At 38.4% G+C, this 13,655-nt stretch overlaps 1 protein-coding gene across 1 annotated transcript in view; it reads right to left on the bottom strand.

Moving 5' to 3' along the window:
• Nucleotides 1–5,480: 5,480 nt before the first annotated feature.
• NOS1AP (nitric oxide synthase 1 adaptor protein) overlaps nt 5,481–13,655 on the bottom strand; it is a gene marked incomplete in the record, with an annotated part of 52,483 nt that continues 44,308 nt past the window's right edge. Inside the window, 5 exon segments of the mRNA XM_072419969.1 lie at nt 5,481–7,818; nt 9,073–9,238; nt 9,325–9,474; nt 10,713–10,876; nt 12,688–12,829. Of these exon segments, the coding sequence (XP_072276070.1) occupies nt 7,625–7,818; nt 9,073–9,238; nt 9,325–9,474; nt 10,713–10,876; nt 12,688–12,829 (816 nt within the window).

The following is a 13,655-nucleotide window of genomic DNA, read 5'->3' as shown; positions in this document are numbered from 1 at the left end:
TTCTAAGAGAAGTAGATATAACACTATCCTACCTGGAAAATAAAGGCAAATATACATGTTGGAAAGGAAAGAGATCTCTGCATGAATGTCATTACCAAAGTAAGTATTAAAAAGTGTGATGAAAACGCTTATTTTCAAACAGATCAATGATCTCATGTATATGGGGGGTAAGGTAATTAGAACAATGATGGGACGGGCCATTAGGATTACTGCCTTCTTAAAATAAGCAGCACCCCTTTCTGTTTCTCAATCTCCAGGTTGATGGGGACTCTTAACCAAGGTGAAAACCCACAGCTACCAATTGGCATGAAGCTTACCCAGCTGAACAGCCTCGTATGCCAATAAGCACCATATGGGTTAGAGCAGTGGTCCCCAACCCTTGGGTCTTGGCTGGTGAGTTGGAAATGAGTGGAAATGACAGGAGCCAGAAGCTCTCGCTACCGGCGGCCCTTCTTACACTGCTCTAAAGCTAGTGACAGTGTAACAGCCGAAGCGAAACCAGCGGGAGCACGGGCAGCTCTCTGCACACTGCTTACACAGAAGCTGCAGGGAATGGCAGAGCAATATATCTAAGGCTTAAACTTCTCTGCCATTCCCAGCGGCTCTGACACCTGACAGCACCCCAGCTCTCTTACACTATTCTCAGCTAGTGTGCTGACAGGAGGCTGAGCTGATGAGAATAGCAGAGTATTGCAAGCTGTACATATAGCGGGCAGCGGCAAAATTCTTTTCTATGTTACCGGGCTCTGCTGTCTGAAAGGTTGGGGACCACTGGCTTAGGGTACACAGGCATTTTTATTTTGCTTCTGAGAAGCATTGGTCAAGGACGTATTTTTAATGATACCAAATTCAGGGTTTAGATTTTTTATTTGATTTTGTTCAGGTTTAATTGCTGATTTTGCCATCCATCACATTGCTTTTTTTCCCTCTACATAAACGTAAATGTAAACGCCACTCAAAAACACCCTCCGTTGGTTTCAGAATAACCCTTGGTGCACGTCATTATCTGTTAAAATTACACAGCGTAATTTCATTACTTCCTAGTCTGAGATATTTGTATAATAACCCCTGGACAGACCCAAGCAGACACAAACAGGATTTTATTTTTCCAACTCCACTGGAAGGCAAAAAGATGTTTAGGTAAATGCTGCGCAAGATACAGGTAAAGCCATGTGATTGTACTCGGCAGAATGTTAGAGGTTATTTGCAATTATGCAATAAAAAAATTAAGATAAAATTACTGCATCTTATATTTAAACTGACTGCTCGTTAAATATATTGAAAGAACAGAAAGAGTAAAGTAAGTAAAAAAGATAGGAAATAATTAAAGAGACAGAGGAGAATGTTAGAAATATAAGATTTATTATCATAGAACACAGAAAAGGTAAGTGCACTTAATACAGACAAGGAAAATTTCAGAGTTAAAAGAATTACAAGCACAAACATTAAAATTGTTTCTTCACCACCAGAGGGAAGCAGAGCACCACTGATGGAAAGAGACCATTATTTGTGTGACTTCCACTTATTTAAAGTATTTAATGCAAACAAAATGAAACAAAACTTCACTGATCAGTTTATCCTAATCAACTGAAGATCTGATGGTGATTACATACAGATCACACCACTGATTTTTGCCTTGTTACTAAGTATGTTAAATTCTGCAACTTTCAAGGTTTCCCATAAAATCCTTAGAATTACACTAACAGGACAACATATTGGACACAATGAATGAGAAAGATATGCACGCACACAAAGTTGCTTTAGTAACTTTAAACAGTGGCTCCATTAAATGCTGCTGGGGCTATGAAAAGGAAGTATCAAAATATGCATAAATATAACAGAATAAAAAAAAAAAAAAAAGCGACAAACTAAACTGGTCAGCAAAAAACAGAAACAACTCTATGCACATAAATTCTGATTGTTCATCATTTAGCAAGTAAACATTCATAGCAGTTAGCGTCTCTTGCTGGTGATGTTGGAAAGTGCCTACATAAAGGGGGAAAGCATAAACACTACTCAGGGAACTCATCCCGATAATGTTCAGGAACTGTGCCAGTGCTGAAATGTCATCAGGAAAACCCATTGGTGCCCAGAGTTTATAATTAATGATGTGAATAAAGACACAGAGAACACTACACCTATGTACAACCAAAGATACAACAACTTCATTGTTTATACTGCTGCCCCAAAACTGGCCATTTAGATTTGGACACACCTTGGCTGGTTTGGCCATTAGGTACTGAAAATCTTTTGCTCGTGTGGGTGTGCCATTGATGTGAGATTATAACTTATAACTGCAAAAAGCATCTGTATTTGGATCAGAACACCAGCTTGCAGGATGATTCTATCTGATTTTATGCTGTCCTACAAACTCAATGCCTAATTCACATATCAGAGATCCTGGCACTATGGCTACATACACACGTCAGATGATTCTCGTTCGATATTTGCCTCAGGGCTGATATCGGATAAGAACCTGACGTGTGTGCAGTGCTCGTAGTTCATGGATCCCTCCTGGCAGATCCATGATCAATCATAATGAAAGTGAAGGGAAGAGCGCAGTGGGGTGCTGCTCTAAAGGTCTCCCACCTCCACTCTCGTTCATGCATCGATCTGTCTTATGTCATTGGAAAGGATCCTTCACAACAATTATTGCACGTGTGTACCCAGCCTATGTCTGCACACAACACGAACATAGGAAATGTATTAGTAACCTCTTGCTATGACACAATGGGGTCTATTTCTCAACATTCTCTGTTGGAGAATCAATTACTGCCATTAAAACATATAGACCTGGAAGATTCTCCACCAGGGAATGTTTGAGTGAATGTCAGATTTTCTGCTTTATTAGTACACCTCAATAAAAAGTAAGCAATGTCTTAATAGGAGAAGAAAAGTATCAATTTGTTGCAGACTGTAGGCCAATTTATAAACCCAGAACAGCTTTAAATTAGCAGTACAGTCACAAGATGGTTTAGACTTGTGTACATACCAGTGATATCTAAAAAAAAAAAAAAAAAGTATAAAATATAAATAGCTATAAATACTCTATGTATAAATAAACTTATATGAATGTCTGCCCTAACATGGAATATGTAAACAGGTAAGCACAATCACAGTAGTATATACATTTGTACATTTAAAGGTGTTTATGCATTTATTAGTATTTACAAAAAAGTCAGGACTTGTCTTGCCTATAGATAATAATAACTTTCACATGGGCATACAAAGGAGAAGCAAACTTTTGCCTGAGAAGAATGCAATGACAATGAAGAGACCGTCAACTATTTTTTAAACCCCATAACAGCTCACCACAACTTCCAAGATGGTGACCGGATCTGCACACTCACACCACTGCTCAGAAAGGGATCCTCCTATTACCAGAAAACAGATTCCATATCCTCTGTCAGTGACAGTCCAGAACTTACCAAGCTCAGCATTATCAGACAATGACTAAAGGCCACAAGAGGTGATCTAAGTGATAATAAGAGAAGTAAAGAAGCAAAAATATACAAAGTGGGGGAGAAGTTATCTAACATAGAATGGTATTACTTAGCACCTTTAGTGAATCATATAATACATGCCAGAAGACATGGACAAGGAACAGACATAAAAATATATAAGTTGGGGGTCTCCCTTTTCAGTTATAGCTTTAGTAGGCATTTCCTCCACCTAGCTGATACGTTCATCACTCTGCTCCTTGTCTTGTGCCATGCCAGGCAGCACTGTGGTGTGGGGCAGGCTGTGTAAACCTTGCGACTTGACAAAAATACAAATCATTTGGTAAGTAAAACAGATTGTATATACTGTATATGTGTTTCATCTGCGTATCCAGCTGTTTGCCTGGAGTTCAGCTTTAAACTGTTCTTTTTCACATCTAACTTTTTTTTAATTTTCCTTATCTATTTGCAGCGGAGTGCCTGGAATCAACATGTAGCTTTTGGTTTTCCAGTTGCTGCAAATGCCACTGCAAATGCAAGGTAAACTTTTGTAAGCAAATGGAGTCGCTGTAGAGTTTGGCGCTACTGAAGTCTGCTAGGTGCCCGTGAGCCGTTAACTGCACAGTTTTCCCTTGCAGGTGTAAAGGAGGCACATGTTTTTGTTGCACGTGTGAAAGGGGCCCTGAATTTTAAGGACAGCCTTTGATAAATCTGTATTTGGCACAAACAGGTATCAGATTTCTCTACCTTTACCAAGCTTAAAGGAACTTCCTGATTTAAAGACATGACATCAACCAGGGTGCAATTGTCAGACTGATTGCTTAGTCTATGGTCTATGTACATAGACTTTATACAGAGAACAGGACAACCTAAAAGGAATACCTTCTCTAATTTTATTGCCAAGTTGGAAGCTCCATTTGATTAGTGTTAATGATCACACTTTGCAGAGGCGCCTTGGCATGGCAGTGTGGCTTCACATAAATTTGCAAATGAATGCAGCAAAACCTTAGTTTTGTAAATGTTGAAATAATTTAGAAGTGTTTTTTGTACAAATCTGTTTTAATCTGTCACTGCTAACATTACTTCTACATATATTATGCCACTCCAGTCCTATTTACACACAAAGGTCAATATTTACAGACCACAGAACAGGAAAAAACACCCTGTCCATAAATGTCCTCAAATGTCTCATTGTTTAATAGGAGTTCCATCATTCTACACACAGCAAATGTGTTCACCACAACTATCCTGCTAAAGTAAAGGTACATAATACAGGGTTATCTATTCTGGCAGGTTACGTTATAAAAGGGAAATCAACTTTGTGTTATAAAAAGTGCAAACAGTCAGATTACACCTGCTCAGTATCCTATTATAGTGGTATGGCCATTGCTCTTTGTGCAATTTGGGGTTTTGGCCAGGTTGCTGAAATCATGACATCTGTGTTACTGCATGAGAAACAAATGATCAGACTGCAACAAAATGCATTTATGATTTTTGTCTGCAAATACTGATATATTATGTGTACTACCCAATATGTAGAAAAGGTGTAGGTCAGTTAGATAGAAGTAAACCAGGCCACAAGTTGGGTTGCTGTATACGTAGGAGAGGTTGCGATAAGTGTATAGTGCTTTATTATACTTTGAGTGTGATTTCTCCATGGGGTTGGTACAGAAGCAAGGCATGCCTTTCCAAGTCTCTGCTGTATTAGGCCAAAGTACATCACAGGTCAATCACATGGCCAAGCGAAGGAGGTATAAATTCACCTTTCAACAAAGACATAACACTAAGCTCCATCCCTTAACATAAGTATACATTTTTCAAAGCTTCACCCGCCTAACATAGGCATGCTTTAACTAATCTCTACACCCAGCAAAAACATAATGCCACTAAATTCTACCACCAATGTAAGCATAATTTTGTCAAGGTCTATCCCCACCAAAAGCCTAGTTTTATTAAAGTTCACCCCCCAAAAAAGCATATTTCTAGAAATGTCTAACTGTACTAAGCCCCCCCCCCCATCCTACACACAATCACCCCCAACACAAGTATAAAAAAAGCATATAACTACATAGCATATAATTAGCATGGGTCTACCCAGAGACAAACCCACCAAGGTCTACCTCTAACACAAGCATACTTTTACTTTGGTTTACCCCTGACACTAGTATAATTCTACCAAGGTCTACCAACAATAGCTCATGATGTAGTGGCGTGGACAAAGCAGTCTCTGTAATTTTGCATCTCTCATCTGAATCCCCATTTGTTGGTGTTAAAATGGGGAGGCAACTTTCTCATTTATATTTTGTGCATGTACAATTTTGGGTATAAAGTAGCTATGTGAATGTAAAGTGGGTTATTTGAAAAAATTTTTTATGACTTTTCATTTTATGACCAATTATCACACTTTAGCAAAATGCTATGCACATATAAAAACATAATTTAACCTAATAATGAATTCATTAAAAATCCTTCAGAGCTTTTATACAGAGAACTTGCATTATTGCCTCAATCTGTCTTGATATGAACCTACTGGAGCCTCTGCACAGCAAGACTCAGTCTTAAATGGTACAATTCTAAACTATTCAGGGCTATACTGCTAAAAAATTACACTTGCCTTGTGTCCCTCTCTGCACTGTTAGTTTTAAATTCTTGTTTTCAGGATGAAAGACAAATTTACCTTATTTTTCTCCCCTGCAAGCTGTCTCCTTAGAGGCGACCATTCCCTCAAACCTCTGACAGCTGTTGTCTTGGTGGGTCACAATTTTTATGTCATCCTGTACAATGCAGGACCAGGAGTCCTGTATTGTACTGAAGGATGCCAAGGGGCAACTCACATTTCACAGCTTTGGACAGTAGGAGAGAGTCAGGTGCTAAGGAATTGAGGAACACAACAAATTTAACCCTGTAATGATCATAACTAAGACAATAGCAGTTACCTCCTTCTGCAGCTCCCTAACTGTCTATATACAAGCTGGAGTGGTCCTGGACCTTGTTGTAATGCCTAACTGAAGTATAGTTTGCAAAGAGGTCTGGGCATTGGCTTGAAAGGAGTATCAGGGTTGCAAAACTGAATTAGAATCAGCATTTAGAATTAGAAAAGCATTTAAAAAAATTCCATTACCTATTTATGTGTGTAAAACCAAACTGACTTATACCAGGGCTACTCATATAGTCCAATATTTAGGTACATCTATTAGGTACCGGAAAGAATTTTAAAAATAAGTAATGATATTAAGAAAATGAGCCATCCCTTTTCAATGCGCTATTTGCACACATTGGCTGAGCTAACAATGTGGTACCATAATAAAATCCCCATCCAATGGCAGCATATTTTACAATTCTGGTAATAAATTAGTTTTTAAGGTAACCTTTCACAGAACTTGTGTTTTAATGCAAAAATGCACATGGGTGTAAACCTTTAAAGGTACAACAAAAGCGGGCTGGGTGTAAAGCCTCCTAGTACATTTTCACTATATTTTCCCTAGTATGGTTACGTAGCAAAGAACATACACTGCACATTTGTTTGAGGTGTTATATCACCAGTATTGTACAATCAAATCCAACTGTCCCTGCGGGAACCCAGATATCAGCATTTAATACATCAGTGCAAGGGACAATGTGCTAGGAGCAGTAACCCATAGCAGTTAACAAAACCTTTAACTGGCTTAGTTCTGTGTTTCTTAAACCTGTCCTCTGAGATTACAGTTAATGTTTTTTCAAGATCTTTTAATGGGATTACATGGCTTCTTTTCAACTTTTATTATGAACGTCCAAGTACTTGTAAGTCCAGAAAACATGACCCAAAGAAAGGTTTGATACACTGGTTTAAAGTAACCAGAACAATAGTAGATGATTTCAGATTTGTTTCTATAGGTTACTGCCCTCTGCTTCATACAACAGTACCAGATACCCAGTACTATAAACTTATAGAGAAGGAACAGTGCATACTCCCTTAATATCACAAACACATAACACAAAACTTTCCTCGTTCATACAGCAATCTCATCGTCCAGGCTGTCTCCCAGCATGTCTCTATGTAATACGTGTGCCAGCCTTCCACCATCATCCTGCCAGGACTCCCTTTCCTCACTCTCATCTGTGTTGGATTCATATTCAGATGCTATGCCAGACTCTCTGAATCTGTACAGCTCCAGACTACCCAGCAATTCACCTGAACCCTCCCCCTAGCCAGGTACAAAGCGATAACACTGCACTTTCACTAGGCAGTCTGTCCTACCTATGGGGCTACCCAGCTGAAATGAAGAATCAGGTTCTGACAGTGGGGGTAAGTCATCAGGCTGAGGTGTTGTTGCATCACAAATCACTGACAGGGCACTGGGACGGAAAGTAATTTCCAGGAGACTGTCCTGAGATCCCACTGCAAAAGACAGAACCAAAAAGGAAATTAACTAATGGACATTATAAATAGTAAAACATGATGTGCTTAATTCATACAGATATAGAACTGTAACAAAACTTGATTCCATCATTCTACATGCTTTAACAAAAATGTGGAAAATCTGCAACTTAGTTACTAACAATAACTATCAAATGTAAGAATGCGAAGTTACATTATTTATGTTTTATGTTAAAGCTTGCTACAACTTATTGATCATGCTAAAGGACCATTAAACATTTGTATAATCATTTTAACATTTAACATTTTTTGTAATAGAAAAAAAAAAACATTTGAAAAAGGCTTAGATAAATGTTCATAGTTACTATATATTCCATGCACGTAGAACTCAAGTTAAAAAAAAATATATTCTTCGTTTTAGAGAACACAGATAAAATCATTGTTCCTAAGCAGTACCTAAAAATGATCCTTGGAAATCCTCCTAAAAATAGCAGGACACTTCCTGATACGTAAGAATGTCTCTGTTCTTTTGCCTCAAAGCCATATACCTGCAGTGTAAAATCTAAGGCACTGCTGCTTTTTATTGCTAGTGTTAGGAGCAAGTCACCAATCTACCACTGACAAGATGGTCACCATACAGGAACATAAAGAATATGACTATAGTATTTCAGGAATCCGGATAGATACAGGTTGTGGGTGCTTTGCCCTCTACACTCTCTCTATGAGTTACATTGCAACTGGAATCTTAATGGAATATATAAAAATAGTCAGATGCATAAATGTACTTATTCATTTAAATGTATTTATTGAACTTAAATTGTTCATTTGGGTTTGGCAATTTGAAAGTAGGTTTGAATGCCTGGCTTCTTATTTATCATGGGGACACCAACAGAAAGACCACCTTGACATAGTTCATGCCTGCCTGACAACATTAGATGTCTAGCCATTTTAGGTTTTATTACATGCGTGCAGGCCCAAAAACACAAATGTCACCTCCAAAGATTTATTGAACTAAAGTTTTCACTTCTACAACTTTCACACAATTATTCTGTTTGGGAAAACAATCCATTTGGAGGAGTGCAGTTTAGGTTCTTGATAGTAAAAAAAAAAAACAATTAGAACCAGTTTAATACAACTACATTGTATGTAAGCATATTAAATTGTTTATAATATACTGTAAATGTGAATATTTCTCTTTTAGCACTATGACACTTCTTTTTTAAATGAGAATATACATGAATCCTACATTCTACTAATATCTTAGTGAATACATACTAGTATTTTTTCCAGACAGTTTGAACTCCAGTTCTTGCACCTGCTTTACTAGCAGGGAGATGTGCTGCAGTAGATCCTTGTTCTGAAGCAGCAGCTGGTGAACTCTGGCCTGAGACTCTAACCTGGCAGCAGCCTCAGCAGCCAATTGGTCTTTCAGTAAATGTACCTGGAAAAATCATGCACAGACAGGTAAGGCTTATGCAGTGTAAATGTTGGAAGATAATAAGCAATCATACCACTTTCGAATCTCACCTGAGCCACAGCCACTTGTGTTTGCTGCTGTTGCTGCTGCAGTTGCTGTTGAAGGAACTGTATTTGATGATGGAGAGAAAGTGGAGTCCCGGGGGGTAGCTGACTTCCAGAGGGTAGTAACATCTTAGGTGAGGCAATAATTATTTGATCCTATGGGAAAGACAAAATATAGAGTACAACATGGTCACCAAAAGGAAAAACAAGCCATTACTCATGTAACTTGAAACCAAATTGTTTTTGGAGGTCTATCACTCCCAAAAATTATAAAGTTATTTCTAGAACATTAAAATGATAAAATGTTCCATTCTCTACTGCTAATGCAATCAGGACTAGTTGGTCTGCCCATAACCACATGTAGGTGATTTAAAAGAAGCTCTAATAAAAGTAGATAGGTTAAGAGTAAGGGGCTGAGGTTTGGGGGGAAACAACCCTTTTGATTTTCCAGTATCCTGTAAATTTACTAATTTTCCTTAATAGTAAATGTTAATTTTCATTTCTTTAGTCCAACTTGTAGGCTTCAAAATGCTGCTGTATGTCATGAAAAATAGTTTTTATGGTAGATAGGGTGTCCTTGCCAAGATGAAGTTTGGTATAGGGCAAATAAAATACTACTTCCTTTGCACCTATTTTGGTGGCACTTCCTTAATGAAGACTGGCACCTACTTACAGGACTCGCTGACAAGAAGGGTATGGGATCTTTAGGGGGATGGGATTGGATATCAAAGTTGTTTATACGGTAAAACAGCCAGTTCTGTGTGGATTATACCTTTATCATTTCTCTGAAAGAAGGTGTAAACCTACATCCTGATCAGAGGCTATATCTAAAGGTTTTACATAAAACAATTAGAAGGTGTGCCTCTTACTACTGACCACTAGCAATATGGGAAGGTGGCACTGTGACATCAAGTGCTCTACAAAGCTACACATCTCAGCAGAGGTGACCTAGTGATGAAATGGCTGCAAGAAGACACTGGGGCCATCTGACTATCAATATGAGACATTATTGTATCTCCAACATTTTATTATTGAAGGAATGTGTGGTTACTCGGCATATCATCTATATCTGTTGTCACTGGAAGGTTAAAGTAATAATTTTACTGTTTGTCAGGAGCATTCTTAATCTCAGACATACATTTTCCTACAGAAGGATGCTGATGCTACATCATTGTTGTTGCTCCCTCCTATAACCCTATAACCTTCTTTTCCACTTACAGACTACAAGTATAAAGATGATGCTGCATTTTAATAGGCAACTGAACCCTGACTGTCTTCATATCAGCAAAGAAACCACTCCACAGACACGAATTCTCCCAATGAAGGTCCAAGTATGGAAACCATAACTAAAAATGTGTATGTTACAACATAAACAAATTAAAAACAATAACTACCTGTGCCTTCTTTTCATCAGTGCGGTCGTTCTCTCGATTTACAGCATCCAGATCAGTCACTCCACGGCTGAATTTTGGGGCCTGTCCTCCAGGCAAAGGACTGTCCAGAGCATCAATGTCAGTTTCATCAGCATTGTGATCAACACTGGCAACAATTTGTGTAACTGGGAAGCAAGCAGAGAGTGGAAATAATACAAGAGGAACGTTAGACACATTCACAGCCGAGACGTGATAGATCCTTATACAAATGGAAAAATTAGAGAACACTCTTGTAATTCACTGGATGTTAAAATCACTTGTCATCCAATGCAGATTTTTTACACACATTATATTGGAAATATTCTGAATGAATAGATGTTGATGACTGCTTTTCTGATGTGGACGGGAACAAAACTATCACCACACTATGCTACATCCACAGGAGAAGACTGCAGTAAGTCGGACTGGGCAGTGGTTCCATCACCCATCACTGAAGGTGAGACTTCTACAATGCACTTCACAGATGGGGGTGTTAATACAGATTAGGATAACATTTTGGATAAGGGTGACAGTGAAGATTTGGGTAACATTGTGGAAGAGGGTGACAACGCAGATTGGGGGGACATTGTGGATGAGGGTGACAACATAGATTAGGGTGTAAATGCAGAAGAAGGTAATAATGAAGATGAGGACAACAAAGTAAAAAAGGGTAACATTGTTAATTAGGGTGACAAGGGGCTCCAGAGATGAGGATGATGATACTGTGCAGGGATCCAATATGGCAGTGGGATGGGGTCCCTGATCTGTGATTTGTGGGGGTGGAACTGATCTGTATCTATGACATCTGCAGCAACCAATCACAGAAGACAACACACTGACTGATTGGTTAGAGAGTCTGGGTAGGGAGTTTGAGCAGTGAGGGAGAGATGTGGGTGGAGAAGGTGGTCAGGAGAGGATGGCCGCTTCCATACATATAAGAAATGTTTTATTTTTCATGAATTCCAGCTGACAGCGCTACCAAGGGGACTGACATTCCAGTGCAAGAAGGCGAGGATATATATTATAGGTCTGATGTTACAATTTAGGTCTACTTTAACAAACCCCCTAATCTGTTCATTAATTAGAAAGAGCAAAGGCATATACTAACAGTTGTCACAATAAATGATTTGTTAAATGTAAAATAGTTCCACATACAGGTGGTCAAAGTACAAAAGAATAGTCAGGAAATAAAGCAATATGAAAAAGTGAAAAAAGGTAGAAGTTATAATATCATCTTGGTCGTAAGATGACACAGATCAGAATTAAAAAACCATATACATAAACCCAGTACAAGTAGTAATACAGTTACACACCATTAAAAGAGAAAAGGCGTTAGGGCAAATGTTCAGTAGCCCAAAGAGGCTTGCCCTAAGCCCCAATAATATCATGGAAGTGTACAATCTGTTTCCATTAGTCCTTCTCACATGGGCAGTACTACCACATATGTATGAAGATCACTGATGGACCTCAATTTTGTTATAGAGGTACAATATAAAAAAAAAGCAAACACCCTAGCAAAGCACCTTACACTTCATGCACATTATAGTCTCTTTCCCCTTCTTAATGACTGTTTAGTGCTGCCCCTCTCCCCATAACCTTTTATAAAGCAGCCAGATGTCTGAAGATAATTTGCTGGTGCTACTTGCATTACACTCAAAATGCAGCCTGGGCTACATTTGAAGCCTACAATAGGATACATTTATTATGTTAAATGCAGGTACAATAATCATTTTATTAAAAGATTGCTGTAATGAATGGTTTGGTGACAGGCAGAAATTGTTTTAAACAAAAGAAGGCCTTCCTGCACCCCCTGCCATTCTGTCAGTTGGGGCCCTGGGCAATGGCCCAGTTTCTGCAACCCTTAAGCCTACCCTGACAACAGCCTCTCTGATAAATAGCCATAATAAAGCATTTGGAACCAATCACTGTTGCATTCCTAGTAATCTTTTTTTCTCACCTGGAATACCAGAGTCATCAGTGCTCTTCTCGCTCTCTACATCCTCTCGTCCATCGCCAGCCTGTTCTGTGTGTTGCAAACTCAGCTTATGACACACCTCAAAAGCTTGTCCCACAGTCCGCACTACCCGCATGGCATGGCTCTGTAGAATGTTGACAACAGTAACATTTTAATACACTGATAATTAGTTCTAAACAGGCATTTTACATCTGCACGGTGGCATGGAGGTTAGCATTTTGGCATATGCAGCACTGTATGGCTGGAGGAGGAGCAATGTTGTTACATTACTCTGCTCTCTTGATTAGTACCTAAATATCTCCTTTATCTTTATGACATAGAAGGTGTTGATTTGTAGTTTACAGAAGATAATGAAAACGTTGAATGAGATTTTATTGGAGCCCACGGGAAGTTACAAGAACACATCATTTCCCACAGCATCAGTATTCTGTAACTGTATAAAATTTCCCTAATTTAAAAAATAAAACAATTATGCTACCACACTTAGGCATTTGTAAGCTCTAATATATTAAATGTTTATTTTTCTTTTATTTAAGATGCATATAATGTTATAGTAAAACATGAGTGATATCAGTAAGCAGAGGCAGAAAGCCCAATTCTCAGCTCAGGTCAACCTGGAATTTTTTACATATATCAAACCGAAAACAAAACTCTTTCAATTTTTTATTTACCTGACTAAAAGGATGCAAATAAGACACAAAAATTAATTTACATAACCATGGGTTTACATTTAAAGAGCAACCATTGTGAAGAATTGCAAACCAGAGCCCGAATAACAAAATGATCAATTGTAAATGTTTATTACAAAAAAAAAAAAAAATCCCATGCTGCACAATATGGGACACCTTTCTTCCTAACCGGTCTAGGTTCCTGTTACCAGTTTGTCCCTCATCATCGCTGCCACCACTTCTTCTAAGTCCCATGGTATTCGATTTCAGCCATTGGACATC

The sequence above is a fragment of the Pyxicephalus adspersus genome, chromosome 8 (assembly GCF_032062135.1).
Source record: "Pyxicephalus adspersus chromosome 8, UCB_Pads_2.0, whole genome shotgun sequence".
Lineage (NCBI taxonomy): Eukaryota > Metazoa > Chordata > Amphibia > Anura > Pyxicephalidae > Pyxicephalus > Pyxicephalus adspersus.
The sequence above is the reverse complement of the archived record's forward strand: the minus strand, read 5'-3'. Positions and strand labels throughout refer to the sequence as shown.